The sequence below is a fragment of the Aptenodytes patagonicus genome, chromosome 2, assembly GCF_965638725.1.
Source record: "Aptenodytes patagonicus chromosome 2, bAptPat1.pri.cur, whole genome shotgun sequence".
NCBI lineage: Eukaryota > Metazoa > Chordata > Aves > Sphenisciformes > Spheniscidae > Aptenodytes > Aptenodytes patagonicus.
In genome coordinates, this window is record NC_134950.1 from 54,948,929 (window position 1) to 54,975,116 (window position 26,188).

The window sequence follows — 26,188 nt, forward strand, 5'->3', positions numbered from 1 at the left end:
TGTGAGAGAGCTTGTAATGACTCTCAAAACCACTTCAAAACACTAAAGCATCTAGCTAATCCTGTCACTCCTCTGACTCTGGCAGCTAGTTGGAAGGAAAGGAATCAAACCCAAGTTACCTACAGGAGATGTGGCTTAATCCTTTAGATAAGGGAGAAGGAAAAGGAAGTTCCTGGGTGGCCGGGATGTTGTCCTTCCCAATGGTGCTCTCTACATTGCACTCCTCTGTTAATTTTTAAAGCACTTCGCCTTGGGGATGTCTGTACTTCACATTTGTAAACAGGATTCAGCAGATGTTTCGGTGAAAATTGTAAGAGAAATGATGAGCTGGAGTGCAGTGTACAGCTGTTTCATATATGGTGTTACGAAGGTAAAAAAGGGTTGGAAACCCACTCTTGAGTTTACGTGCTCCAACTCAGAACCTGAAAAGCTGACAACCACAGCAAACCACTGCAGTTACAAGCAGCTAATAGACAGAGTTACAGCCTAGCCTGCCCCTGCCTTCCTATGAAGATTCACAGGAGAAGGGAATCCAGAGAGGCTTATTAGAATAAACTACTCCTTGGCCCAAAAACAGTTGGAAAAAATATGATGTTGTCAAAGTAACTCTTTCCCCTTAAATGAGAAGTCGTAGATAAAGTAATAATGCAAAGGAACACTGAGTATTTCCCGAGTGCAAAAATTAGAATATATTGTGGCAGAATTGGGAAAGATATGGTTGGAAAAGAAACAAATTCATAATTAGTAGTTAACATTTTAACCCCCCCGCCCCAAGTTTGCTAAGCAGCTTACCAAAAAGGGACAGCGAATGGCTATCAGATATGGGACGTTATATTAAAATTATGTCTCTGAAGGTGAAAGATGCTGAATAAAAAAATACAGAATTATTTCAGCAATTATTTGCGCGCATGGCAAGAGAAGCTTTGAAGAGTAACAGTTAAACTCTTACTCTGTGACTTTCAATAGAAACTGTTTAACAGTCAGTGTAAGATGTAACTCTTTCCATTTGGTAGCTGATTACTGGTTATTTTTAAACAATAAGGAATTTTGCATATTAATACAAGACAACGTTTAATGAAGCATGTAGTTGATTTGTGTGCTAGCATGGCTGCTTCTGGTGCCCGTTCTGTACTGTATTCTCCCTATCCCAAAATACACTCTGTATGTGCCCAGCCAGTCTATGAGTGAAATCTGTTGCAGGGCTCCTGTTGAGTCCTTCGCTGCTGTCCTGTATTTATTCTGCTGGTATTATTACTTTACGGACACCTCAGCTGTAATTGAATGAATGAATGAATGAATGAATGAACGAACAACAAGCCTGTTGTTCATTAGTGGATGCAAACTGTTGTTCTAATCTGAAATAATCTTAATAAAAAAAGATCTGAAAATGCCGTAGGGAGGTTAGTAGTATGATACTAGTTTTATTCAGAGAAAGGAATTCACGTGAGAAATTGGGGTCTTTTTTGTTTCTGTGTATTCCAAGTATACCAATTTATAGAGCTCAGGTGGCAAATCCCTGTTTTACTTATTTTCCTCATCTCTCAACCCAAAATGAGCTGTATCTTAAATTGATTTGGTTTTTATAAAATAGCACAGCCTCTGCTTATGGTCTGGTGGGATACCATAGTGTCTGACCACAGTTGAAAGTGCGGTACGTGTACTGAAGGAAAGTTATGGAAGAAGTCTGTGGTTAGAGAAAGTTGCACAACCAGAATCAGTTTGCCATTTATTAACTTTTGAGTGATTAATCGGGGAAACTTAAGGTAGTATGTACATAACATGTACATAGGTTTGTCTGCAAGACCCTCTTCAACTTAACTAGTGAAGTAGGAGAGAGTTGATTCCTTCCTTGGTTGTAGCCTTTCATCTGACTCCTTCTTTCATGTCCTTATCTGACTCATGCTTTCAGCGTTTTGTCCCTCCCTGGAATATCCCTCCTAGCTTTGACTGCTCCATACGTACGGATTCCGAGGAATGGTTTAAGTGGAGACTGTGGAAAGACAAGTGGGACAAAGCAGGCAGAAACATTTTTTGATGTCCAGAAGAGTTGCTGCCAGAGCAGCCCTGTGGGTGGGTTTGCAATGAAAAACATTTAGTTAGAGGGAAAAGGTTTTGAATTTATAGAGTAATACACTGGTGGTCACTGTTACTCTCAGCAGTGTCTGATAAGTTGAACCTTCACTTCCCACAACATGTTATCCCTCTGCTCATACATGAAAGCCCCTGTTCTATGGCCATATCTGCTCTCGCTGACACGACGGTGTTGAGTGCAGGTAACTTTAAAACCTAGACAGAAACATTTTTTCATTTGATGTTTGAAGGAGAAAATGAATCATGGATGAAAGTAATTGATTTTCATTTTTAAAAAAACCTGTTTTAATTTTCGCTTTAATCTAAATAGCAGATTAGGTTACAGATCATTTAAAATGTTTTCTGTTTTGGCAGATACCGAACGAGTTTCAGACCTCGGTACACAGTTGCATATAAGACAGTAACAGAGCTGGAATGGAGATGTTGTCCTGGGTACAAAGGGGAAGACTGCAGAGAAGGCCCAGCAGAAAAGCCAAACACTGCTCGTCGTCCCGCAACGCCAGCGAAAGCTGTTGTGAAGAAAGGCTTGGGTAACTTTTTGTTTGAATTTTGGTATGCATGATCAAGTCTGGTTTCTTGTTTTGTCTTTTAAGTATAAGAACATTATGGTTTCTATTAAACTCAACTACTGGCAGGTACAAAAGCCATATGGAAGACACTGCGTGGTGGGAAAATAATAGCCAGGCAATAACAGTCTTGATACAGAGAATTTCCTGAAGAATAACGAGGGGTGGCTGTAGAACACTGGCCATAAATGCCAGCTGGCTACTCATGGTTCAGGAAAATTTTTGTGTTAAGGTTGGGGTTTTTGTAAGAACTTACAAGGTTTTTTGTGGTTTCTTCAATGTCCAACAAAAAAAGATATATTTGAGAGGAACTACTATTAAACCAAAAAAGAACAGGTACTAATTTTAATGATATATAATGCTCCCTAGCAGTTTCACAGTGTTTTGTTTGTTCAAGGGCTTGTGCAGGTTTTACAGGTTCATGTTAGATTACCTGCTTTAATACTAAGGGGTAAGGGAATGATAAGACTCGATTTCTGAAAAAATACCTTAAAGAATGAATGATGTTTGTTTGTATAAGATACTGTCTTCTGAAAGGGTAAGAAGGAATGCTGTTACTGCAGTATTATGCCTTTTCTGCATTAACAAAAAATGATAAACAGATGTTTCCTTCTGAAGGACTTTTTCCCAACATCATTGGAGATTAGTGTCACGAATAGCACTTAGTCAGATTTCCACTTGTGTTTTTTGTGTAGTGGAATGGATTGGGACTGAATACATGGTTTCAAACCAATCCTATAGATTATACACCTGCTTTAAAAATAAGCTTTTTAAATATTTTGTTAGCCCACCTAAAATATTATTTCCAAAAGATGATAGTAACACACGGTGATATCTTTAAGTAACTTGCACACTACTTACGTCCAGAGATTTTCTTTCTGCTCTGACCCTAAAATAACCGTAATTCAGTGCAAAAATAGACCAGTGTGTATGTAATAGCTACACTCTGTATGTGCATACTTTTTTATTATTAAAGGAATCGGCCACCCTGCCAGTCTTGAAGAGTACATTTGTGACTTCCTACCTTCTTTGCAACGTCTTTAAGCAGAAATCCAGTTTAAAACTAAGAAAAATTCCAACTGCACGTCCCTCAGACCCTATCTCAGTGTTGCTCTCCACTGTATATCTAGCATGCATAGCTTGGAACCAGGGCTAAGATTCTTTTATCTGAAGATTTAACTGTTAACGCCACTTGTCATCTGAAAGAGTTATTCTAATGCTAACAATTTGTGCGTCTATTTTCTGTTGTATGTTTTCTTCTTCACTTTTGCTTCTTAACTTCATTACTTTTTATGTCTGCAATAGTATGCCTTCACCGTGCAAAAGTCTTTGCATTGCATAAAAGGTATCATGCAAAATCCCAATTAGGACTATACATGATGTATTTATAGAGTGTACCCCTCTGGGCATAATGGCAAAGATATATGGGAGTAAGCAAATAAATATGGTCATGTGGATCTACACATTAAAGTGGTATTAAATGTTTGTTAAACTAAAACAATTAGTGTTCTAGCTGCAGGTTTGATTAATATTAGATGATTATTTGGGATCACACTCAGTATCTTGACTTACTAGTGCCTTATTGCTGAGAATCCTGGAAAATAGGACTAGAGGGATCTTAAGGGGTCTGTTTATCCATCCCCTAAGGTAGGATCAGCTAAGTCTGTCCAGCCTCTGGTGGTGGAAATTCTGCTGCTCATGTGGACGATGTCTTCTGGCATTTCACTTTCTATCAGGCCTCACCTTCACTTGCTCCAGTTGAAGCCCATTCTTCTTGTCCTGTCCCATCAGTAGCAGATAGGGAAAACAGTTAATTCCCTACCAGTTTGCAAATTTCTTTCAGAATATTACTCTTCATTCTCCTCTCCTCTAGCCTAAATAACAAATTACTTTGACTTTTCTTGCAGTTTATACTTTATTGACCTCTGATAATGTTTCTTTCTTTCTTCTGGATTTTCTACAATTGTTACACATTTTGCTTGAAACTGAACATCCAGAATTGTACGTGGCTCTGCAAATGAGGTGCTGCCAATGACAAATGGATTGGAAGGATGGTTTCAGATTCATTAATTGATTTGTTCTAGGTAAAAAGTAGATTGCAGCTAAAAGTCTGCTTTTACTTTTTTTCATTCGATGAGGATAGTGCTGGTGTTATTTTAATCTTAACGATTTTGGATGTGTAAAGCTTATGCTTTTATACACATTTTTATTGCCTACTTAAATATGCGTCAAATAATTAGGTATTTTTGAAGCAAGTGTGATAACTGGAATATCTTGCAGAACCCCATCCAGTATATGAATTTGGACCCCAGTTCAGCAAAATACTGGAGCACAAACCCACTTTAGGCACATAAATTATTGCCACTTAAGTTTTCAATGGGAATTCAAGAGCAGCACCTCCCAAAGTATTGTTATAGGAGATGCAGTGGCTCTAAGGTGATTGTGTTGTGATGTGTATGGATCTATAGTGGTCTGTTATGTATGCTATAGCTTAGATTCATTGCTGAACAAGAAGGGGGGTTCTGCTTGCTAATTTATTTATTTATTGCCATTGTATCTTGGCAGGAATTGGTCAATGTGCTAAAACTTCTAGTCTGGGGTGTCTTGATAACGTTTTAATTATAAACTACTGAAAACAAGAACAGAAAAGGGAACAAGCATTATGCAATTTAAATCATTATTTGGCTTTAAAGAAAAGTGAAATTAGCCTCAGCTGATTAAAACAGATACCACTGGGAATATTTACATCCAGACTTTGTTATTTCCATGAAACAGATGCAGAACCAACAGAAGTGCCGGAACCTCCACCATATGAGAAGAAAATGCAGTTTCTTGAGGACGAGTTGTTTAGACTTACACGATCAGTGCTTGAACTTCAGTCCTCCGTGGCAGGTGTGAATGAAAACCTAAAGTTGACTGTCCAAGAAGATGCTAGTAAGATGTTGGTCACTTGGCTGAACAACCTTTATGACCGCCCAGAGCCTGATAGTGCGGTTGGTGGTGAAACAGACACTATTCATCTGCCTGGACTCCTCAGCAATAAAGATCAAAAAGACCCTTTTATTGATTTTGAAATGGAGGATATAAAGTCTGAGCTAGCTGAGGTCAAAGAAGCCTTGAAGATGAGGAATGACAAGCTGGAGGAACTGAATGGAAAAGTAAAAGGCTATGAAGGACAAATAAAACAACTGCAGGAGGCAGCACAAGGACCTACAATAACAATGCCCAGTGACAATATATATCAGGAGTATATAGACTCAAAATTTGAGTCCCTCAGGCAGGAAATACTGGAAGGATTTGAAAAGAAAATGGCAGATCTGAAGAACTCCTGTGAATACAAACTACAGGATATCCAGCAGCAGTGTGATGACAATGAAAATAACTGTTCAGGAATAATTGATGTTATAAAAGCAAAAGAGAATGACTTGAGGAAAGAAATAAATACTCTCCGAACTCAGATTCCATCAAACAAGTCCAGTTGTTGCAAGGAGGGTGAGAGAAATGACTTTGACCAACAGATAAAAGATTTAGATAAGAAGATTGACAGAGTTGTGGAAGCACACAGGATCTTGAACGTCAGAATAGATAATGAAATCAGTCGGTTGTCAACTCCAGATCTAGAAGACATGTTTGGTGAGAGGTTGGAGGAGCTAGATGCGAGGATGAATGTTACAGAACGGAATGCTGAAGAACATTGCTTTTACGTTGAAGAAACTCTCCGCGGTGCTATAGCTGCTGAGGTAGATGAATTGAGAGACTTGTTTGACCAAAAGCTTCAGGCACTAGAAGATAGGCTAGGTGGCACTATTTTAGAGATAGCTAATACCACAGACCCGGATGGAATGTATATTAATCCTGGGCCCATCTTGCCCAGTGACGCAGGATTTGCAAATGAGCAATTTACAGCAGAGGTGAATTTTCTGAAGAACAAACTACTGTCGCTTGAACACCTCTGTGGACAGAAATGTCAGTCTGCACCACGAGGTATGGAGGACCTTCAGAAAGAGCTAGAAAATTGTAACAACAAATACCATCACTTGCTTTTGAAAACAGATAATAACTCTGTTCTCCTGCAGTCTCTAAATAGCTCTCTTAATGAGAAACTCAACTTAATTAAGGGTAACCAACGTGACATCCAGAAAATGCAGAGAGACGTACGTGTATTCCGGTATAGTCTAAGTGTCATGGATAAAGACATGAAAAATCTTCAAGATGGCTTGAGTAGCTGCAAGGAGCAGCTTCTGGGAGTCAATTCTACCTGTAGAAAAACACAACGAGGTGTCTTCCGAAAAATCGATCAAATGCAGAGGACATTTGCAAATCAAACTGCTCATCCCAGTGATAATTGCTGCGGTGAAGTGAAAGAGAGACTAGAACAATTGAATGACCATATCCTGAATGATCTTAGCAAGTGCAAAGAAAAGACCCAAGGTATCCAGGAGGGTGTTTCGGATGTTGAGAGCAGAGTCTCGCGTGTTGAAAAAGTTTGCGGCAAGCTGGACTCTGTCTCAGGTAGCTTGCAGAAGATAAAAGAAGGTCTGAATAAGCACGTAAGCAGCTTATGGAACTGCATTCGTGAAATGAATGGAACCATAGCATCTCATTCCACTGATATTTCTGGCCTCAAAAATTCTGTCCAACAGTTTTATAGTCAGGTCTCCAAAATCACCACAGACATTGAAGGCATGCTGAAATCTCAGTCTGACACAAGTAAGTTTTTTGGGGGTTTTTTTATGCTTTTTTGTTGTTTTTTTGACTGACTTCCTTTTCTGAATCATTTATAAAGGAACTAGACAAGGGAGGAAAAATTTCATATTACACAATTTCTACTTTGTTTTTACAGTGACTCTAATTTTGGCTCTTTGCTCTAGAATGCCATAGAGGACGTTGAGTGCTTTTAAAAGTATTATTAAAAAAAAAAAAAAAGTCTTATATGCTTTCGTGTTTACTTTTAGCCAGAATAAAGAGAGTGGGAAAACTAATATTTTTGGATAGTGAGTTTAAAGTGAGTTTTGAGTAATAATTATCTGTGGGTATTATTCCAGTTCATTTGCTTGGATTTTTTTTGTTTGTTTGTTTTGTTTTGTTGTGTGAGATTATTCTTGATTCCTGGGGGAAAATTGAAAAGTCAATGGAGAAAACCGAAGTCAAAGGAATTCAAATTTATGATAAGAAAGATTCCCCGTAAGTTTTGTTCTTAGCATGAGTTAATGATTATAATTCAGCACCGACTCTTTGATTTAGGACTTTCACAAACAAGCTCTGGCATATCTTGGTGTAGCGATAGAAGACTTCTGCTTCATAGCTCTCCCAGAAGTTTGCATTCCCACAGCGTAGCTGGCAATAGGTTCACACCCCAGCTGGCAGTGTTTTCACACCTCAGCCACTTCTGTTAGTAGTCCAACATGTTAGCTCAACTCTACCTCCACAGGTGGTTTAAAGTTTGCATTAGAGTGGCTGAGAAGCAGAGGCACATTCCCTTTGGCTCAAAATGCTGTGAAATGGTAACCTCAACGTGTTGGTGAACCTTGCCATGAAGGTTTAGAGACCTTGCTAAATGCCACTCAGTTCCCTCTGCAGTTCTTGCTCCAAATTTCAGCAATGGGTTGTTTTTCTGAGAGAGTCAAAGTTTACAGAAGGAAGCTGAGTTCCTGTTTCTGTTAGCAAGACGCAAAAATGTAGGAATTGGAGACTGTTTTGAAACTGCACTCTTCAGTTGGTTGATGCTTCTGGTTTTAATTCTGTGCACGTATGAGATAAATAAGCCGATTTCTGTGACTGGCCTTAAATCAGAAGAAGAGGTGCTGAGGGAAGAGCCTGTGAGCTATTGCAGCTGATGGTGGTTGGGGGAGATCAGATGCGGGACTGTGAGCGCTCTTGCTTGAATGGACAAGTTGTGCTTCATGAAGGGTCTGAAAGTAATTTCTTTAGGGAAGAATATCCTTCTCACTCTGAGGCAGAGACTTGAAAGCCTGTGATAGGTATGTTTCTTTTGGGTGTTTAATTGTTTAAAACCAAATGTATTTCAGTACTTGGCACAAAAATCCTTCTGAGGTGAGAAACTCTTGTGTGAAATTAAAAAAAAATAAGTTTCTCTTCCTTTAAAGGCAGAAGTGAAGGGGAATGGAGGGGGTCCGTAATTCTCAGATAATTATTTTGGTGAAATGTTGACTTAAATTCAGCAGGGTTAGGACCTTCACCCCTAGATCTTGCAGAAGCAGACCTAGTCCCCATTAAAATGCAGTATGATGTATCTATGTAATCCTATTTCTCATCCATCTTGCCCAACATAAATGTGCACCAGGGACCAATATTGGAGAAAGGTCCAAGATACACACAGTAATCTTTCTTCTGCTATTTAAAGCAGGTGTTCAAGCGGCCTCATGGGTTGTATTTATCAGCCCCTATTATGATGTTGTAAAGCATTAAAATGCCTCAGCGCACCTGGGTTTCCATAAAATAATGCCATTTCAGAGCAGAGCTCTCCATCCTCCACTGGGTGTTAAGAGCCTATGGAAGGATGCTGCTGCTGGATCTGGGGTGCAGGCACTGTGAGCATCCCTCGCTGCTATGAGGTGCCTCTGGCCTCTGAAGGATTCATGAAGCACACACTTCAGTCCCCAAATGTTTCCAATTACAATAACACTGTCTGGCACAGCAGTCCAAGTAAGTTTTGATGGCTGGAGTTGCAGAAAGATTTTGGCAAAAGAGCCTTTTTTGGAAGTAGTTTGGGAACCCTGTTACGTGAGTTGGGGTATGGCTTTAACTATTTTTACATCCATGATCTGCAGCATCGTCTCCAATACTGACGTTATTCGAAAGGAAGACTGTCAGTCCTGGCCATAGATCAGTGTAGAATTTCTTACGCACTATTTGCCAGCGTATCGTAGCATTCAGATGATGTCATTTGACTTCAGAAGGGCCGAAAAAACAGAAACAAGTTGTTACTAATAACGGTTGTTGAGGGCAGTAAGGCAAGGATATGTTGCAAGAAATACAATATAAAATCTTATCAAGCAGTGTAAGCCCAGCACACTATAAACCTGAGCAAAGTCAAACGACCCTGATCTTAGGAATATGGCTGTGTTTTCTTCCAAATTTGTTATTAAGGGGTTTCAAGTGCCTCAGTCCAGACTAACAAGCCAGGTTAGTGAATGATTGTATGTCAGATATGGACCCAGAGGCCAGAAATGTATTTAATTTGTTATAATTTCTGGTGAAGGTAGTGCAGCGTCCTGCCGTACACAAGGTGGTGGTGGCGGCAGGCGGTGGTCTGCTCTAAGTGTGTAGGGGACCACACACGATGTTCTCACCAAGGTAATGTAATTCCAGCAGCTTGATAATGTAATTCCAGAAGCTCTTCATCCACATTAAATGGTGACTGCCCCCAGCTCCACGCCTCGTAGGATAAGTTGTTCTCATTGCGCTCTGCCTCTCTGTGGGTAGGTGTGCTCTTCAAATGGCACGAAACTGAAAGCCGTGTTAAAGTTAGTGGTGTCTTTTAACTTACTGCCTATTCATATAGATTCATGAAGCTTTCCAGGAGCAGAAGTGTGGTCTTGCAGCCAGATACCATGCCGGGAGTACAGTTTGCTTTGGTTACGGTTATTTGACCTGAACTGCAATTCCTCTGGTAACTAACTGTTTGTGTAGCAGGGTTTTGAAAGCAACAGCGAAATGTTGTCTGCTGAAGTTACGGTCTAAGAAACCAAATGTATGCTTTGCATTACAGCGTCGATAAAGGGCAACATAAAATCTTAGTGTTGTAGTGCGAATAGTCATATAGTCAATTCCTCTAGGCTCCCTGCGAGCTCTTGCAAAATGGTACTTTGTAACTTAATGTCAAATCCCTTTGGTATCTATGACAAAATTCAAGTCAGGTCTTTTTGGCTTCTTGTGAGTGCAGTCACAGATTCCTTTACTCGCTAGTTTGTTTTACGCACTTTGTTTCTGTGTGTTCTGGGGGCTGAGGAGAGCATGGTTGGGGCAGAAGAATACTAGAAACAGATGCACCCAGAAGATCCACCCGCCTCATGCATCCAGGTCACTGCTCATCTTCCTTCCCAGCAAATCATTCCTCCTTCAGTGAAATAAATTGCAGGTTAAAGCTGCCTGGCTGAACAAACTGAATAAAATAAAATATTTTTAAGAGGGGGAGGGGAAGAAAAGCATTCTTATGTTCAACCGAGGAGGGAAACCTTTCCTTCTGTTTCAGTTGAGGATGGGCATCTGAGAGCAGAAGCTGTTGTGTGACATGGTAACTGAGTTGTCACTTACACCAGTGATGACAACTGGAGCAGCAAGGACACCGCTGCTGAGGACAGTGTTACTATTCTCAGCTGTGTAATGATCTCAGCTCTGTTCTTTGCCTTCCCAGATAGATGGGAGGATGATGGGGAAGATTTCTGTTTTGTCCGCTGCTTAGCAAAGCTGAAGCAGGTCCAGCTAGATTCACCCCAGCCTTCATCAGGGGTTCGTTTTCTCATTGCCTTGTGAATTGAAAACACGTGTTACGGAATTCAGTGTCAGGATGGGGTGGCTCCAGTGTTATCATCTTTATCTAGTGATTTATTGGTACTTTGTCTTGCGATGATGCATCTCAGTAGAAGAGGCCAAAAAGGTTGGCAAAGATGGCAGACCAGATCCCTCTCAACCCACACATATCTGATTACTGTCACTTTAAGTTGAGGGTTAGGCAGGTAATTTTGGATTTATCTTTATGGAGATGTAGTTCGATAATTCTGAATATTGCAGTATTGATGTTGCATGCAAGGAAGCAGTTTGCACAGGATATGGGATCTGAGCTGTTGATTGTTATTTAAAGGTTTAGAAAAGCAAGCAGAGAAATGTATTAATTTTCCCTGTGTCAACCCAAGTCATTGTCTTAATAAAGCTCAGCTTAGTTGACTAGAGAAATGACAAGTACGTGCATCCCAAGGTAAAGTATTTTGTCAGTTTGTGTTTTGAATGAGGTTAATCTGAAGATCTTAGTTGAAGATATAAATCTATGCCACTGTGGACAGAAGATGTCTCACTAAGTTAACAACTCTGTTAAATAACTCACTTTGATACTTTAAGCCCTTTTTTGAAAATTTTTATAAGACTTCTTAATCCTGGGATTTTTATGAAGATAATTTTAATCTGTATAGAGCGAACATTTCACTCAGTCCTCTGCCTTGTGGACAGAGTTACCGAGTGAGCTTCAGTCCAGCTTTGTCATGCATTGCTTGTATAAGTTTCAATTCTCATGACAGTTAAAGTCAGCCAGCAAAGCTCGGGAAGATTTATTTCTAGCAGGCATATCTAGCAAATGAATGCAGGTGGTGCGAGACTATGACTTCAGACGGCCTCTCAGTACTCTGGAAGGCTTATGTGGACTTTTTATGAGACTGAAAACAAGAAACGAGATTCACAGGGGTAAAGTGCAGGTGTCGAGTACTCACGAAACAGCACGTGGCTTGCCAGCGACACCGTCTGGACCCCAGCCATGCATCATGGACAACACCTTCATGACTTAGTTGTAAGCTCTCACCCAAAGGCGCAGCGTAAGGCCCTCCTGGGGGTTCCCGGCTGTACAGCAGAGCCAGGGGAAGCCTCACACCACGTCTGCTTCTAGGCACAGCCATTCGGTTTAGCCCTAGCCACTGATGAATTTACCCAGGCTGATTTTGGACTGTGATGAATTGAAGTGCTTCGTTCTGACCACTGAGACCTCAGAGCAGTGGTCTCCAGTGTGGACCATGGCAAGCATCTCTGGTGTGACGAGTGGCATCAGATAAATTTGCAAGGGGATGTTTGTCTATTTCCCCAGAAACTCACTTCCATCCCCGCACCTAAAGCCATGCTTTAGTCTCAAAATGCAACCAAAGTAACCAATGCTAATGTTTAATTTAGAATGAAATTCTAATTATTCTGTGTAAAAGCTGTCATTGCATCTGCTGAAATCTATACATTTGTAAATTCCTGTTCTTAATGTAGATGTAATTCAACTTCATTCTTGGGAGGACATTGCACCCTTAGATGTCATCTAGGACTTCATTTTTATGAATAAGCCGTAATTCCTATAAAGGGCTTAGAACTGGACCAGATACACAAATGTAACCATGTCAGCGCTGTTCAACCCTGATGTCATATGTGTTGGCTGCCCTACTGGAAAAGTCTTTTAATGGTATCTCTTCTCTTTAAACAATAAAGGGTTTTCTGGTAGATTATATCCTAGGGTTCTGCCTTCGTTGTCAGAAAATATTAGTAATGGGAGTACTTGAAATTTTAAGTTTGTTGCTTTTCAAAGCAGGGGAAAAAAACCTGTAAGTTGGTGTTCATTTACTCAGTTTTTTTGCTGTGGATACTTTTCTTTATGGTATTGCTAAAGGGTCAGCCTTGTGCTAGGTGTTCTGTGAGTACAGAGTCGAAAGTAGGAGTGATGGGCGGGAGGGGTTCAGGAGAACTGAAGTGAAGGTAGAGAGAGAGCATGCAATGGAGGTGAAGGCACCGGTGGGAATAGGTATGATACACAGCCCGCTTGGTGGAGAAAGGCAAAGCTGGACTAGTGGGTGAACGTTCACGGGTTATTTGACTGCCGCTTGTCCTGTCTCCAGACTGTCTTCATTCCTTTCCCTGTGTCACAGGCTGGGAAAGAGGGGAGTTTGTAGTACTGCAAGAGTGGAATGGAGTTTTGCCAGTGCAGTCTTGGGTCTGAGGGGAAAGGTGGCCTCAAATTGAGTCCTGTTTTATTTTAAAGTTTTGGGGTTTTTTTTACAAAAATCTGCAATTTTATATACTATTTTAGGTGAATAATTCTGTATCTTTCCACTTCTTTCATCATTTCAAAGGGCGATCAGAAGTACCACGGCAGCCATTGCCACCAAGACCACCCCTGCAGCCCCAACCTGGCATATCCCTGCTGCCATCAAGGCCGAGGATACAATCCCCGCGACAGAGGACCCCCCTTCAGCCACTGCAGCCGAGACCTCTTCCGCGCCCAGCGCTGCCAGGATCAGGAGTTGTGCCATTTCTGCCCGGAACAACCGGGATCATCTTGGAGACTGGAGAGGCAGGGCCTCCTGGCACTGTTTTAATGTCAGGAAGAGGACGGCTTAGAAGTGTGGATGGTCAGGCTGGTCAAAGTACCATGCCCATTGCTGAAGGGTATGCTGGAGCACCAGGTGAGAGAACCAAACTAATAGTGAATCACTCCCATCTAAGTGCAGTGGACATGCCAGGTCTTGCTAGAGGAGTGACGCTGAGATCTGTTGCGCTTTACCAGCCACCTTTTAGCCTTTCGTGGACGCCCATTATAGCACCTGCTGTTGGGAACGGGCTTACGGCAGAGATGATTTGTGAACAGGCCTTTGCAGCTTCCAGCTGGCTACAGAAGTAGGGGAAACGCATTCAGTGCCAGTTTTGTTGCCTTTGCCAAGGCTGCACAAAGCATGAGGTCAACAGGGCTGATGTAAAATCCTTGGTAACTACAGCAGTCTTTGCCACTAGGGAAACTTAAATTTTTTTTCCCTTGCCATAGTGCTTGCAGTGGATTTAGTACATTGTAGTAAGAATTTCATTTTCTTTGCCATGACCACTCCAGTTCAACGATGATTGAGCATTTCATAGGAGATGCTATTTGGTAGCTGTTTTGGTAGGTTGCTGTTCGGTAACAAAGGATGCTTTTTAGAAGACTGCAGTGGTATTTTGTCATAATGTATTCCATTACATACTGTGTCACACATACTGCTTTTCCTTTGTAGGATATCCAAAGTTATCTCCTCCTACCACGGACTCGCAAGGTAAGGCAGTTGTTTCCTAGAAGTTCTTTACACAGGTACTTAATGTTTATTTCAGTCCCTGGAAAGTCACAGTTAAGAGAACAAAGTGTTGATTTTTAGTATTTAAGTTTAGCATTGAGGAAAATCTGTCAGATTTTTGCTATACCTAAGCATTAAAACATAATCTGCATCCTTTGAAAATATGTTTTTTTTGAAGTTTTGAAAAAGAATTCATTTTGGGTTATTGTTACTTCAGTGGTTTTTTAAAATACAAAGGGTTTCTATTTCCTAGCAAATGTCAGTACTGACCTTTTTTTTTTCCTTTTAAATGAGATAATATATATTTCTTTCTGACGATGTTAATATTTCTTTAATAAAATAGGAATAAGGCCAAGACTAAGATCTTGAAGCACTGTTAGTATCTGAGCTAGTGCATGAGTTGGTTCTCCTCGTGGGAGAGTTTCTGGCTTTGTTAGAATCACGAGGGCTCGTGTTCCTGACTTCAGTGAAAGCAGGAGTGCTGCCACTGACAACCACAGTTTAAAAAGATTCAGAATGCAGTTTTCTTGGTTTGGTGGGGTTTTTTTATTTTTTATAATTGTTAATATCACAGTTCATTTATGGATTTATATGATAAACAGGTGTAAATCTTGTGTGGGACATGCTAGTTGGCCTTGATAAATACGTTGATTGGGTGCTGCCTGCCCTACAACCTCATACTCAAGATATTATCAAACCCTGGGGAATGGTATCCTGGATCAAAGTGAATCTTCCCACACCCTCTTCAAAAAGAATGATTTCATCTAAATTTGTTTGAGGAAATATGAGAAATAGATGAAAATAAACATTAGGGCTTTATGGCATCCAAAATCCTACCCTTGGGACTTAGTTTGATGGCCCTAACAAAATCACAGATACACATCCTGAAGACTGGTCTGGGGACTGACAAAGAGTTGTAAAGAGTTCACACTGTAATTCTGATATTTATACTTTCTAATTAAAATTCTGTCATAGCCTTAAAGCAATCTTTTTGCATTTGAGGATTGTGGTGGTGAGAACAAGCAGCAATAGATGAGGCTTCTGGAAGAGGATAAGAAGTAAAGAAATGTTCGTTTATCTTGATGCCAGCAAAGCCAATATAGATGTCTAGATTTCTGATAAATGGATTTCCTGGGGGTTTTCTTCCACTTTGTACAATCTATCGCCATTTATAGACAGCAGTATTTTAATAAGTTCATGCTAAAACTGTGTGAAACAGTAGGTGGATGTTAAAAGTGTTGAAAAGGCAGGGCGTGGCAGGCAGTGCGCCTGTTTGCTGCTTGGTGGAACACGTTGCAAGAAACGTTAGCACCCTGGGATCCAGGGAGAGGTGGCCTTGACCAGGGAGTTCCTTTTCCTGATCCGTGCCCCTGAAGACCTATCTAAATATAAGATATATCTGCTGATCTGTCCTATAACTTCCCCCAAAATGCCTTGCAAATTCCAATGGCAGGTACAGTCATAGAAAACAGAGAGGTAAGGATGGTGCAAACAGCTATTAGCCTTCTGTGGAGTTAGAGCATTTACATCCACTGTCCCTAATCATCAGTGTCTGCTTACAAACAGCAAAGAAAGAGAGCGTTCTGGGGCAGAATTCAGCAGTTGTGGACATTACCAGCTGGGGAAGGGAAGATTTTTGGCTTATTGGAGGAGGAACTTAATGCTTAAATAAGGCATCAAGGAATCCTTAATATCTAATTCGTGCAGGACCACAGTTTATGATGTCTCTGCCAGCCTTCACCCAGTACATTTTGTGGTACTGAAATTCAAATTTGAAAGATCAGACCTTCTTGTGCTATAATTCCTAAAATAAGAAGCTTGTAATATTAAATTGGCCTTCTGAGTACTCCCTTTCATTTCTGTTTCTGAATAGCTTCTGTTACATAAAAGCACTGCTCAGGAAGAAGTTGAGGGCTCCAACTCTGTCCTCTGGGATTAAACTGGCCCACTTTAGAGCTCTTCTTGAATGCTGAGGCACGATTTGCATATGTTCAATACCAAAGTATTTCTTGAGTTTTTCAGATTCATTAGCTATCTGTTTGCATGCATCTCTCACTATGATGTTGTAGGTAAAGATCTTGAAGGACTTACAAGTATTAATGAGAGAGTAGAAGGTACAATATTACAGATTAGCTCTATTTTCACAGGCAAGGAGTTTATGACAAAGGCGAGTTAAGTGTCAGGACCTAAGTGCATCCACCTAATCCCTTTTAATACAGAAAGAGTTGAACCAATTGTTATTTAAAGAAACATCAGCAGCAAATATTATTGAAGCAGGGCGATTTTACAGTTATGAGAATTTTTGTTTGCTGGAGCAAAGAAAATTGCAGAGGCAGAAGTAATGAATTGGCTGATGAACTGGTCTGGGAACTGATGAGAAAATGCTTGTAAGATCCCAGGTCACACAACTAGGCAAGGACAGAGCCAAGAAGAGGATTTGGACGTTCTGATCAGCGTACAGAGGGTCACAGTGAAAAAAATTCACTGAAAGCACAAATTGCCTTCCCCACCCTCCCCCTTCATGCAGTCTGCAGTTTTGCTTGTGTCCTTAACCCTGCAGCTCCAATGGAGGGTGGTTGCTCCTCTCTAAAAGAAACTCCTTTGTAAGGTGGTGTTGTGGTTTAACCTCAGCCGGCAACTGAGCACTACACAGCTGCTCGCTCACTCTCCCCTCCCCCTGGTGGGATGGGGGAGAGAATCGGAAGAGTAAAAGTGAGAAAACTCGTGGGTTGAGATAAAAAGAGTTTAATAATTGAAATAATAATAATAATTTTAAAAAAAGAATATACAAAGCAAGTGATGCACGATGCAGTTGCTCACCACCCGCCGACCGATGCCCAGCCAGTCCCCGAGCAGCGGCCCCCCCGGCCAGCTTTCCCCCAGTTTATGTACTGAGCATGACGACACATGGTATGGAATATCCCTTTGGCCAGTTTGGGTCAGCTGTCCTGGCTGTGCCCCCTCCCACCTTCTTGTGCACCTCCAGCCTTCTCAGTCGGTAGAGCATGGGAAGCTGAAAAGTCCTTGACTAGTGTAAGCACTACGTAGCAACAACTAAAACATCGGTGTGTTATCAACATTGTTCTCATACTAAACCCAAAACACAGCTACCCTAGTAGCACTGTACCAGCTACTAGGAAGAAAATTAACTCTATCCCAGCCGAAACCAGGACAGGTGTAATAAAGAAAACAGCTGAGCTAGTGAGCCCTACCGCTGTGCAAACACTGCTGTATATATCGGTGCAGGTAAAGGGCTAATTTTGGTTTGGGCTTTTTATTTCTTTTTGCTTGTCTGATACTCAACCATCTTTACTTTCTCCATGTGACTCTAGGCAGCAAGCCTGTAGGACACGTTTCAAATATAAAGCATGATGTTATTGTAATGTAAGATTTATGTTGTTGTAGGTGGTCCTTGACTTGAAGAAGGAGTTTACTGAATACATAAATTACCCTGCCATGCTTGTGACGGATTCTGTTGCATGTTTAGCTCTTTTGATCATTGGACAGGGAGCAGTATTCTCGTTAGTGCACATCAGTGGTCTAGCACAGGGGAAAGTGTGTTTGCTGACTTTGAGGTAAAGAACATGTGATCACCCGCAGTTGTACCAGTGGTTGTGTTTTGCTGCTGTTTGCATGAAAGAACAGTGCAATTCACAGAAGCATGCTGAAGGAAGGGGTAGGAGATGGGTATTTGTGTAAGGAGCGGTACGTAAGTGCTAGGGCAAACCTTCTCTTGCTGCGATGTGAAAGGTAGGAGTTGTAAGAGCAGAAAGAGCTGTTACTAACAGACTCAGGAGAAAAGTAGCTGTGTCTTCATAACACATTGAGTGAGTTATCATCCACATCAGAAACACTGTGACCTAGCAGAGCTAATAGGCCCACTTTTGTTGAGCGTTGGCTCATGGAAATCAGTGTGGCACTGTGCTGTGCTGCATGGCCATCCCCTAAGCAGAGGGAATGTTCCTGAAAATGAGATGTGTTAGGGTCAAATTGAAGAGTTAAAAAAAAAAAAAAAAAAAAAGGCGGGGAGGTGATAAATAGCTGATATTTTTGTCCCATTTGCTCTAACAGAAATTATGCACTTTGCCCTCGTTTAGATTTAGGAGTATTGGCCAAGCAGAGGAAATCTGACATATCCTACTCCTGCCATATGCAAAAGAGTCATATGTGCATACTGACAAATGAATTACGTACTTACGGTCTCTCTTCTGTGTAGCTTCTTGAAGAGGCCTCATTCCAGTTGCTGAGCAATTGTCAGCAACACCATCACACTCTTATTTTTTTTCTCCTTTCATCTTGATAGAAAATGCCTATGCAGTGCACTGTTTTGTTTTGCTTTATTTTTTTTCTTCTTCTTTTTCTCCTTCTGGCCCTTGGGCTCTGTGGGAGGCATGAACTGTGCTGGGAAGTCAGAAGAGAGGTGGAGAACCAGAAATACAACTAGCAGATAGGTGGAAGTAGATGTAACCTAACAAAGGCCACCCATGTATCTTCTGTGGTCTTTTTACTCCCCAGAATCCATTATACTAGCTTAGATTGCCATGAACATGCATACCTGCTCCTGCTTACATATATATCTCTCTCTCAAGTGAAACCTTCTTGAATACGTCTAAAGTCAAAGAGTTTTTTCCTTCCCCAGAAGCTGTAAAACTGTGGTTGAATCTTTTGTGAAACTTTTTGTCTGCCTAGCAGTTTCTTCATCAGAGCTGTGCATGCGGTTCCCAGCTTTTAAATGCTTTAAAACTTCTCTCCCTGATTTTTATAATTCTACAGTACTGACTGCTTAAGTGAAAGCAGTTTGCAAGCCTGCACCTTGCCTAGAGAAGCTAAACTTTGGTCTTTGCATGAAGAAAAGTGTTTGCAAGTGGGGACATGCCAGAGAAGGTGGTTCACCTCTCTGTAAGGTTCTGCAAAAGCACTGCTGAGAGCTGTTGGTAGAACTTGTGAAAGCTTCAAACAGGCACAGTTCCAGCTGGAAGCAGGGGGGAGGGTTAGAGAGCACAGACACATTGCGTCTTTACTGCATGTCCTTATATTGTCCACTGAAGTGATCTACAGGATACTTAGACGGGTTTAAGATTTCTCCTTTGGACAAACATAGATGGTGTGCTAAACTAGGCTGCAGATCTGAAGCAATTTCAGCAGCAAACTGTAATAACTATTAACTATTCTAGCAATTAGTGCAGGAAAATCTTGAAGGAAGCTGTAGCAAGCCAGGGCAGGAGTCGCTCCTTTATTCAGATGACACCAACCCGAACAGAACTGTAGCTACTCCAAATGGAGAGGACAGTGTTTCTGGGCAGGCAGCAAATAGTTTGTGCCGTCTGTGCAGTATGACTACAGGGGAGAGAAACCTTTCCGAGTGAGCCAACAAGAAGTTAGTTGAGGTGCATTTTCAGTTGATCTGAGTCTCAGGGTAAGCTGAGAATACAGACAGATGCTTTCTGTAAGTAAGTAGCATGGTGTTAAGGTGGTGGAGCTTTACAGAAGCTGCTTAAGTAAGTAGACTTCCTGCAGTTAATTTTGGTCCTTTCAAATAACCTCATCTTAGCTTACAGGAGCACCTGCAGGCACGCTGGCAGGTAGGAGTAATGAAAAAGGGCTTCTGTCTGTTTTCTGAGCGTGAGACAAAATACTCAATAGGGAGATTTCCAAAGATACAGGAGGCAGCTGGTTACTGGCCCCTGAGGGAAATCAAGGTAGTTATTTGCCCTGTCTGAAGTTGCAGGCATGTCTTCCCCTTGCCTTCCCCTCCCACCCCCCCATGCCAAGTTATTCAGAAAAAAAAATGGATAGCAGAGCATTTGTATATCCACATTTTTAGATTAAGTTTTGTCACTTTTTAACTTCAATTTTTAAGTGATATAATCTGAATTGGACATTGGTTGCTGATGGGCATCTCAGATTGAGAGGAAGACAAAACCAAACATTTGTTTTAAGGAAGGCAGAAGGAGGAGCAGGGTCACCGTGAAACAGCATAGAGAAGACATGGACCTGAACAGGGTAGAACAGAAAGAGCAATAGAGGACAACTTTAAGCGTATTTGTTGTTTACCTAATTGCCTGAACAAAGCAACAAGAGTTGACTACTTCTAGCAGTGTGTCCTGCCTTAGGGGAAATGTTTAGAGGGAAGGGAACTAAAATGGGACTAATAAGTGGTCGATCACTAAACACTTGCCATTAAGTCAGTCTGTTAAAAGTAAAAATTTGTCTTAATTGTCCGAATTGTATTTCATCCAACACCAGTCTAACAGCAGTGTTTAGCTAGTAAGCAGATAGCCACTATAAAATACCTAAGTGTCTGTTTGATCTGCTGAGAAAAGAAGAAAAAATTGTGGAGTGAAAAGTCCCCCGAAAGAGAAGTGCTGGAGAGAGAGAAAAGCCCCAGTGATGGTTCTCTTTGCTTTAATACCAAAGTGTTACTTCTTGTAGCTATTTTCTCTACCCTTCGGCAGAGAAGGTAAGAGATCTAAGCTGTGTGCAGCTTCTCAGCATGACTAGAAAAGCTGGCACGAGCTATACACCTTTAGCACTCCTGTTGCCATTGTGATAGTGACGGAGAGCGGAGATGTCCAAGGGCAGCTGCAGTCCTGAAGAAGGTCCGTGGCAGAAGCATTGTTGAATTGAGAGGTGGCAGGATTTCCACTGCCAGCTTTTACAAGCCATGTACCCTTTCCTTAGAAGGAAAAAAAGAGGAGGCTGTGGCCAAGGGGGGAATTTTATGGTGCTCAGTAAGTTTTATGGTGAGACACGTGGGACCTGAGCCAGCAATTCTGTGTATTCTGCTAATTCTGGCATCCCTCAAGTGACAGGGTTAGTCCAAGTGGAGTATGTGCAGGAACAGAGACACTGGATTATAAACCATCACAGGGAGAGGCTGTGTTGTCATCCTGATGTGACTGACTCATGTTGTTACCCATTTTAGGACCTGCTGCTGCTGCGGCCTCTCTGGTGTCATTTTCTGCTGGGCTCACGCAGAAGCCTTTCTCCAGTGATGTCGGCGTGGTTCACTTTAACAAAGTGCTTGTGAATGACGGGGACTATTATAACCCCAATACAGGTAACGGCCAAAGAATGGACCCACAGAGATGCCAGATGGGCAGTAGCATGGATTACCAGTGTTCGATGCTATCTCAGGCCTTGCTGGCGCATTGAACAAACAAAATAAGTCCATTTAAACCAGACACACCGGGGTACAAGCTTCCTGTGGATGTGGACAGGCACGCATTTTGCCACTGCTGGTTTTCCACAACTGCCCAGTAATACTGAGGCCCAACTCGCCACTACCTCTGCTCTGCCAGCACAGCCGGTTGTGCTTCTTCCACCACCTCAGGCCAGCTGAGCCCAGGTAGCAGAGGTGAGGTTCCTTGCTAACCCACTTCACTGCAGCTCAGCCAGCTGGGTCACCCGGGGGAGAGGAGGGAGGGAAGTGATGCATACTGCCTCCCCAATAGCAGTAACTGTGGGCTGCCTCCTTCTCAAGCAGGGTGTCCTGTCACTTGAGGGTGTTAGGCGTGCCTTAACCTACTGGGGACTTGCACAGCATGTGGGTGCCTCTCACCTCTTCCCTCAGCTCTGAGTCATGGCAGCTGCTTAGGCCAGGAGGTTTCTGAATGTGGACAAGACCTGCTTATGTCCTGAAGGACTGGTGGACTCTAACACAAAAGCGGCAACCCTTTGCCTTCATGACTGCTGTCAGCTGCCCAGGCTGACGTTGTCACAGTTATCTGTACGTAGCAATGGGTAACCCATGTTGCTTTATGTTTGTCATCATGCTTAGAGCGATCAGGTCTCTCCATTTTGAGTAACTCTGAAAAGCTCAGTCTGTCTCTCTTCTGCAGGCATTTTCACATCACCATATGAAGGGCGCTACCTGATCACCGCTGTGCTGGCCCCAGAGAGGGATGAGTACGTAGAAGCAGTGCTGTCCGTCTCCAATGCAAGTGTGGCTCAGCTCCACACTGCCGGGTACAGAAGGGAACTGCTGGAGTATCACAAACCCTACTCGGGGAAACGGACCTGTGGTGGTCCTGGGACGTTCCACCTTGTTCTTCACCTCAAAGCAGGAGATGAAGTAAACGTTGTTGTAACAGGAGGCAAACTGGCCTACACAGACTCTGACGAAATGTACTCCACATTTAGTGGAGTTCTCCTTTATCCTTCCATTTCTCATGTTTAGGTTTACCTTGAACAGGAGAGAAGGGTAAGATATTCAGAAGAAATTAAGTGTAATAAAATTCAAAGCTTTAATATATTCAGTTTATATATTTGATTTCAGTGATGGGTTTATAGTCTATACTGAGACCTTTTCCTTGTCCCCCGTTTCCAGAGGTAGCTACAAAAGACATATTTCTGTAGCTAAATTAACTCCTTCCTAAGCCTTTGTTTACCCGTACAAGCAGAACAACTGTTAAACAGCTATGTTCTCAATAGATACTTTTCCACTGTGCTCTTGCTATTCCCTATTAAATTGCCTTTGCAGTCTTCTCCCTAGTTTATCAAATTGTCCCTAGTGTATCAAAGTTTACATCTTCGCTAAAGTTTACAGTTGTGGTCAGCTATTTTCACGTTTTCAGTAAAGCAGGGGCAAGAAAGTGAGGTTGTATTGGACGTGGTTGATGACTTCTTAGTCCCTGTGTTATTTAATAATACATTGGGTCAAGTGCGTTCTCATAAACGATTTGTTCAAAGCAATTGCTAACCATGTGGTGCAAAGCAAAACGATACTTACCTGCATGAGTTTTCTTTTTTCCCGTAAGGGCCAAACACAGTGCTAAGAGACAAGATGAGTGACTCATTTATTCCAGTCAAGTGGAAGCAGCTGTGCAGGGAGAAACTTACCTCACCTCAGCTTTCCACTGGGCAGACGTGAACGTAAGGTGCAGTTGCTACTACTGAAAGATTTAGAACAGTTATTTTCAATTGACACAGTAAAAAAGACGATCAGTTAAGCATGGTGGTCTTGAGATTAAAGCGTCGTGCTTGAAATGAATAAAACAGGTCAGAAAAAGCTGAATTGTCTGTGCTTAGCTAGAAAAATGGTAATTTGGAAAAGTTTAAAAAATTTTACAAAGTTTGTTTCTGGCGCTCCTACAGTATTTATATTAAAAAGGAAGTTTTCTTCTTTGTTGCATTGTAGAAGACAAATCAGAGGAAAAATTGGTGATACGGGAAAATAGCCTTATTAGCCAATACTGCCGAATGCACAAACCACCCATCTGCACTAAGTCTTTGTTGTAAGAGCCTCCTGCATCAGCGCTTTTGAGTGAGGTTTGTTTTAATATTCAGCATCTGTTTATATGGATGAAGCAACTTTCTTAGCTTAAACAGATAAACACATTTGGGGCAGCAGTATTTTATTTCTCGTACTAGCCACTTCTCAGTGGAGGTAACAAAAATTATATTTTGGCTCTTTCGAGTTAGCATTCTGATCTCTTTCATGGCTGAAAAAAAATCCATCCATGTTTTACTGCGAGCAGGACTATTCAGCTGTCACCTATATATTCTTATATAAATGGATCTTTTTAATAGTCTATTCATGCTGCATAGAGTTGTATTTATCGTAGTGGTTTGTGTAGTATATTTTCCTTCTTACAAATCCAGAACAGCTGTTTATAGCCTCAGAACAAACAATTCCTTTAGGTGTAGGAAGAACTCCCTGTGCTGTAAGCAGCACAGTATGTTTAGCTGAAGCCCTTCCCATCTGAGGAGGTCAGATGAAGACTTATGCCTTTGTTGCTTAGTTTTGGAATAGATACTCCCTAATAACGCTGTTTCCAGGCGATGAGATGGGGCCTTCCCACAACAAACTATCACATCCTGGAAGTTGAGCTGCTTTTGAGCAAAGCAGACGGAAAAAGCTTTCTCTCCACAGAGGAACTCTGGGTCAGTCCCTGTGCAGCTAGGATTGCACTGGGGGAGTTGTGAGCACAGGAAGGAAATTGTGAGCAGAGTTTTAAAGCACCTGGTTTAGGAAGATCTCTTGGCACCTGATTTCAGAAAAGATGGTGTTACTGAAAGCAGAAGCTAGGACTTGGATGTATTTTGTAGCAGGAAGGCTGTTTCTGTAAAAGCAGCCGTTAGTCAGTAGCCAAAGATGTACAGTGAACTTGCACGTCACAGCTTGATAAGGGGAGCCACCCCCGTCTCATTGCCCTCCACATTTGTCTTGACCTGTGCTGGAGCGCGAGGCATTAGCATGCAGTTAGCAACCGCATGCTTGTTCAACGGGGGCTTAGTTTTCTTTTGTCCTAAATCGACGGCCCCTTGCTGTCCCGTGCCTTTCTAGGTCTCAAAATTGAAGGGCCAGACAGGAAAGTTTGTTTGCTGTGTTTTCAAAAGCCAATTACATCAACCGCTTTTTTTTTTAAAAACATAATTTCTTGTTACGTACAAAAGCCGGAGAGGCACTTTTCCTTTTAAGATATTTTTCGCTTTCCTCAAGAAAGCTGTGTTCTCTAAGAAGTTGGCTCCAGACTATGTGTGACTCAAGTATTGTTAGATTATTGTTGCCTGTTCTAAAAATGACTCATGGAAACAAACAAAATGAGCTGAGTGTTTAGGGAGACCTAGCTGGCAAACTGTCATGGTTTAACCTCAGCCAGCAACCGACCACCACACAGCCGCTCGCTCACTCTCTCCCCGCCCCGGGTGGGATGGGGGAGAGAATCAGAAGAGTAAAAGTGAGGAAACTCGTGGGTTGAGATAAGAACAGTTTAATAATTGAAATAAAGTAAAATAGTAATAATAATAATAAAAAAATATACAAAGCAAGTGATGCACGATGCAATTGCTCACCACCCGCCGACCGATGCCCAGCCAGTCCCCGAGCAGCGGCCCCCCCGGCCAGCTTTCCCCAGTTTATGTACTGAGCATGACGTCACATGGTATGGAATGTCCCTTTGGCCAGTTTGGGTCAGCTGTCCTGGCTGTGCCCCCTCCCAGCTTCTCGCTGGCCGGGCATGAGAAGCCGGAAAGTCCTTGAGTAATGTAAGCACTGCTCAGCAACAACTAACACATCAGTGCGTTATCAACATTGTTCTCATCCTAAATCCAAAACACAGCACTGTACCAGCTACTAGGACAGAAAACTCTGTCCCAGCCGAAACCAGGACAAAAACACAACCTTTTTTCTTTTTTTTTTTTCCCCCCTCCAAGTGAGACATTTTTAAGAATCAGCAGTGCAAGTTTGGTGCTAGAGTTGCAAAAGTTATATCATCCAATTCTTACCTAACTGCTCCAGTAGATTTCTAAATCCAACCCACAAATCTTCACAAGCCCATTCCGCTAATGGAACGGGGCTGCCTTCTACCAGAAAGTTTCTCCTTGCACCCAGGATCTGCTGCCGCCGATGCTGAGGTGGTTTGAGCCCTCACAATGCAGCATAACTGGTATTTGTACATAGGTATAAAGCATTCCCTAAACTATGTCATAGCAGGGCCCAATCTCAGCGGCATATTTTGAGGACACCTTTTAGAGCTTTTAGGGGTAGTTTCCCATCCACTGTCTCTAGCAGCACAGTGGCTAAAGCTGTGACCTTTGACAAGGAACCTCTGTCAGATTCCTGCCTTTGTTGAGGGAGACTTGAACCTTAATTACCACTTCCTTGGTAATTGCTGTAATCAGGGTAGGTGGCTCAGTTCCTCCTGATGAGGTTATTTTCCTGGAGCTTGCAAGGTGGAATATTCACCCAGCTGGGAAGACCACAGTGCTGTAGCCCCTGAATAGCAA

At 41.9% G+C, this 26,188-nt stretch overlaps 1 protein-coding gene across 1 annotated transcript in view; it reads left to right on the top strand.

The window, feature by feature from the left end:
* Positions 1-22,712, top strand: part of EMILIN2 (elastin microfibril interfacer 2) — a 34,669-nt gene extending 11,957 nt beyond the window's left edge. Inside the window, exons 3-8 of the mRNA XM_076329887.1 lie at positions 2,446-2,621; positions 5,433-7,367; positions 13,490-13,822; positions 14,402-14,440; positions 21,384-21,518; positions 22,300-22,712. Coding sequence (XP_076186002.1) covers positions 2,446-2,621; positions 5,433-7,367; positions 13,490-13,822; positions 14,402-14,440; positions 21,384-21,518; positions 22,300-22,637 — 2,956 coding nt within the window. The 3' untranslated portion in view covers positions 22,638-22,712. The remainder of the gene's footprint in view (positions 1-2,445; positions 2,622-5,432; positions 7,368-13,489; positions 13,823-14,401; positions 14,441-21,383; positions 21,519-22,299) is intronic.
* The last annotated feature ends 3,476 nt before the right edge of the window (positions 22,713-26,188 follow it).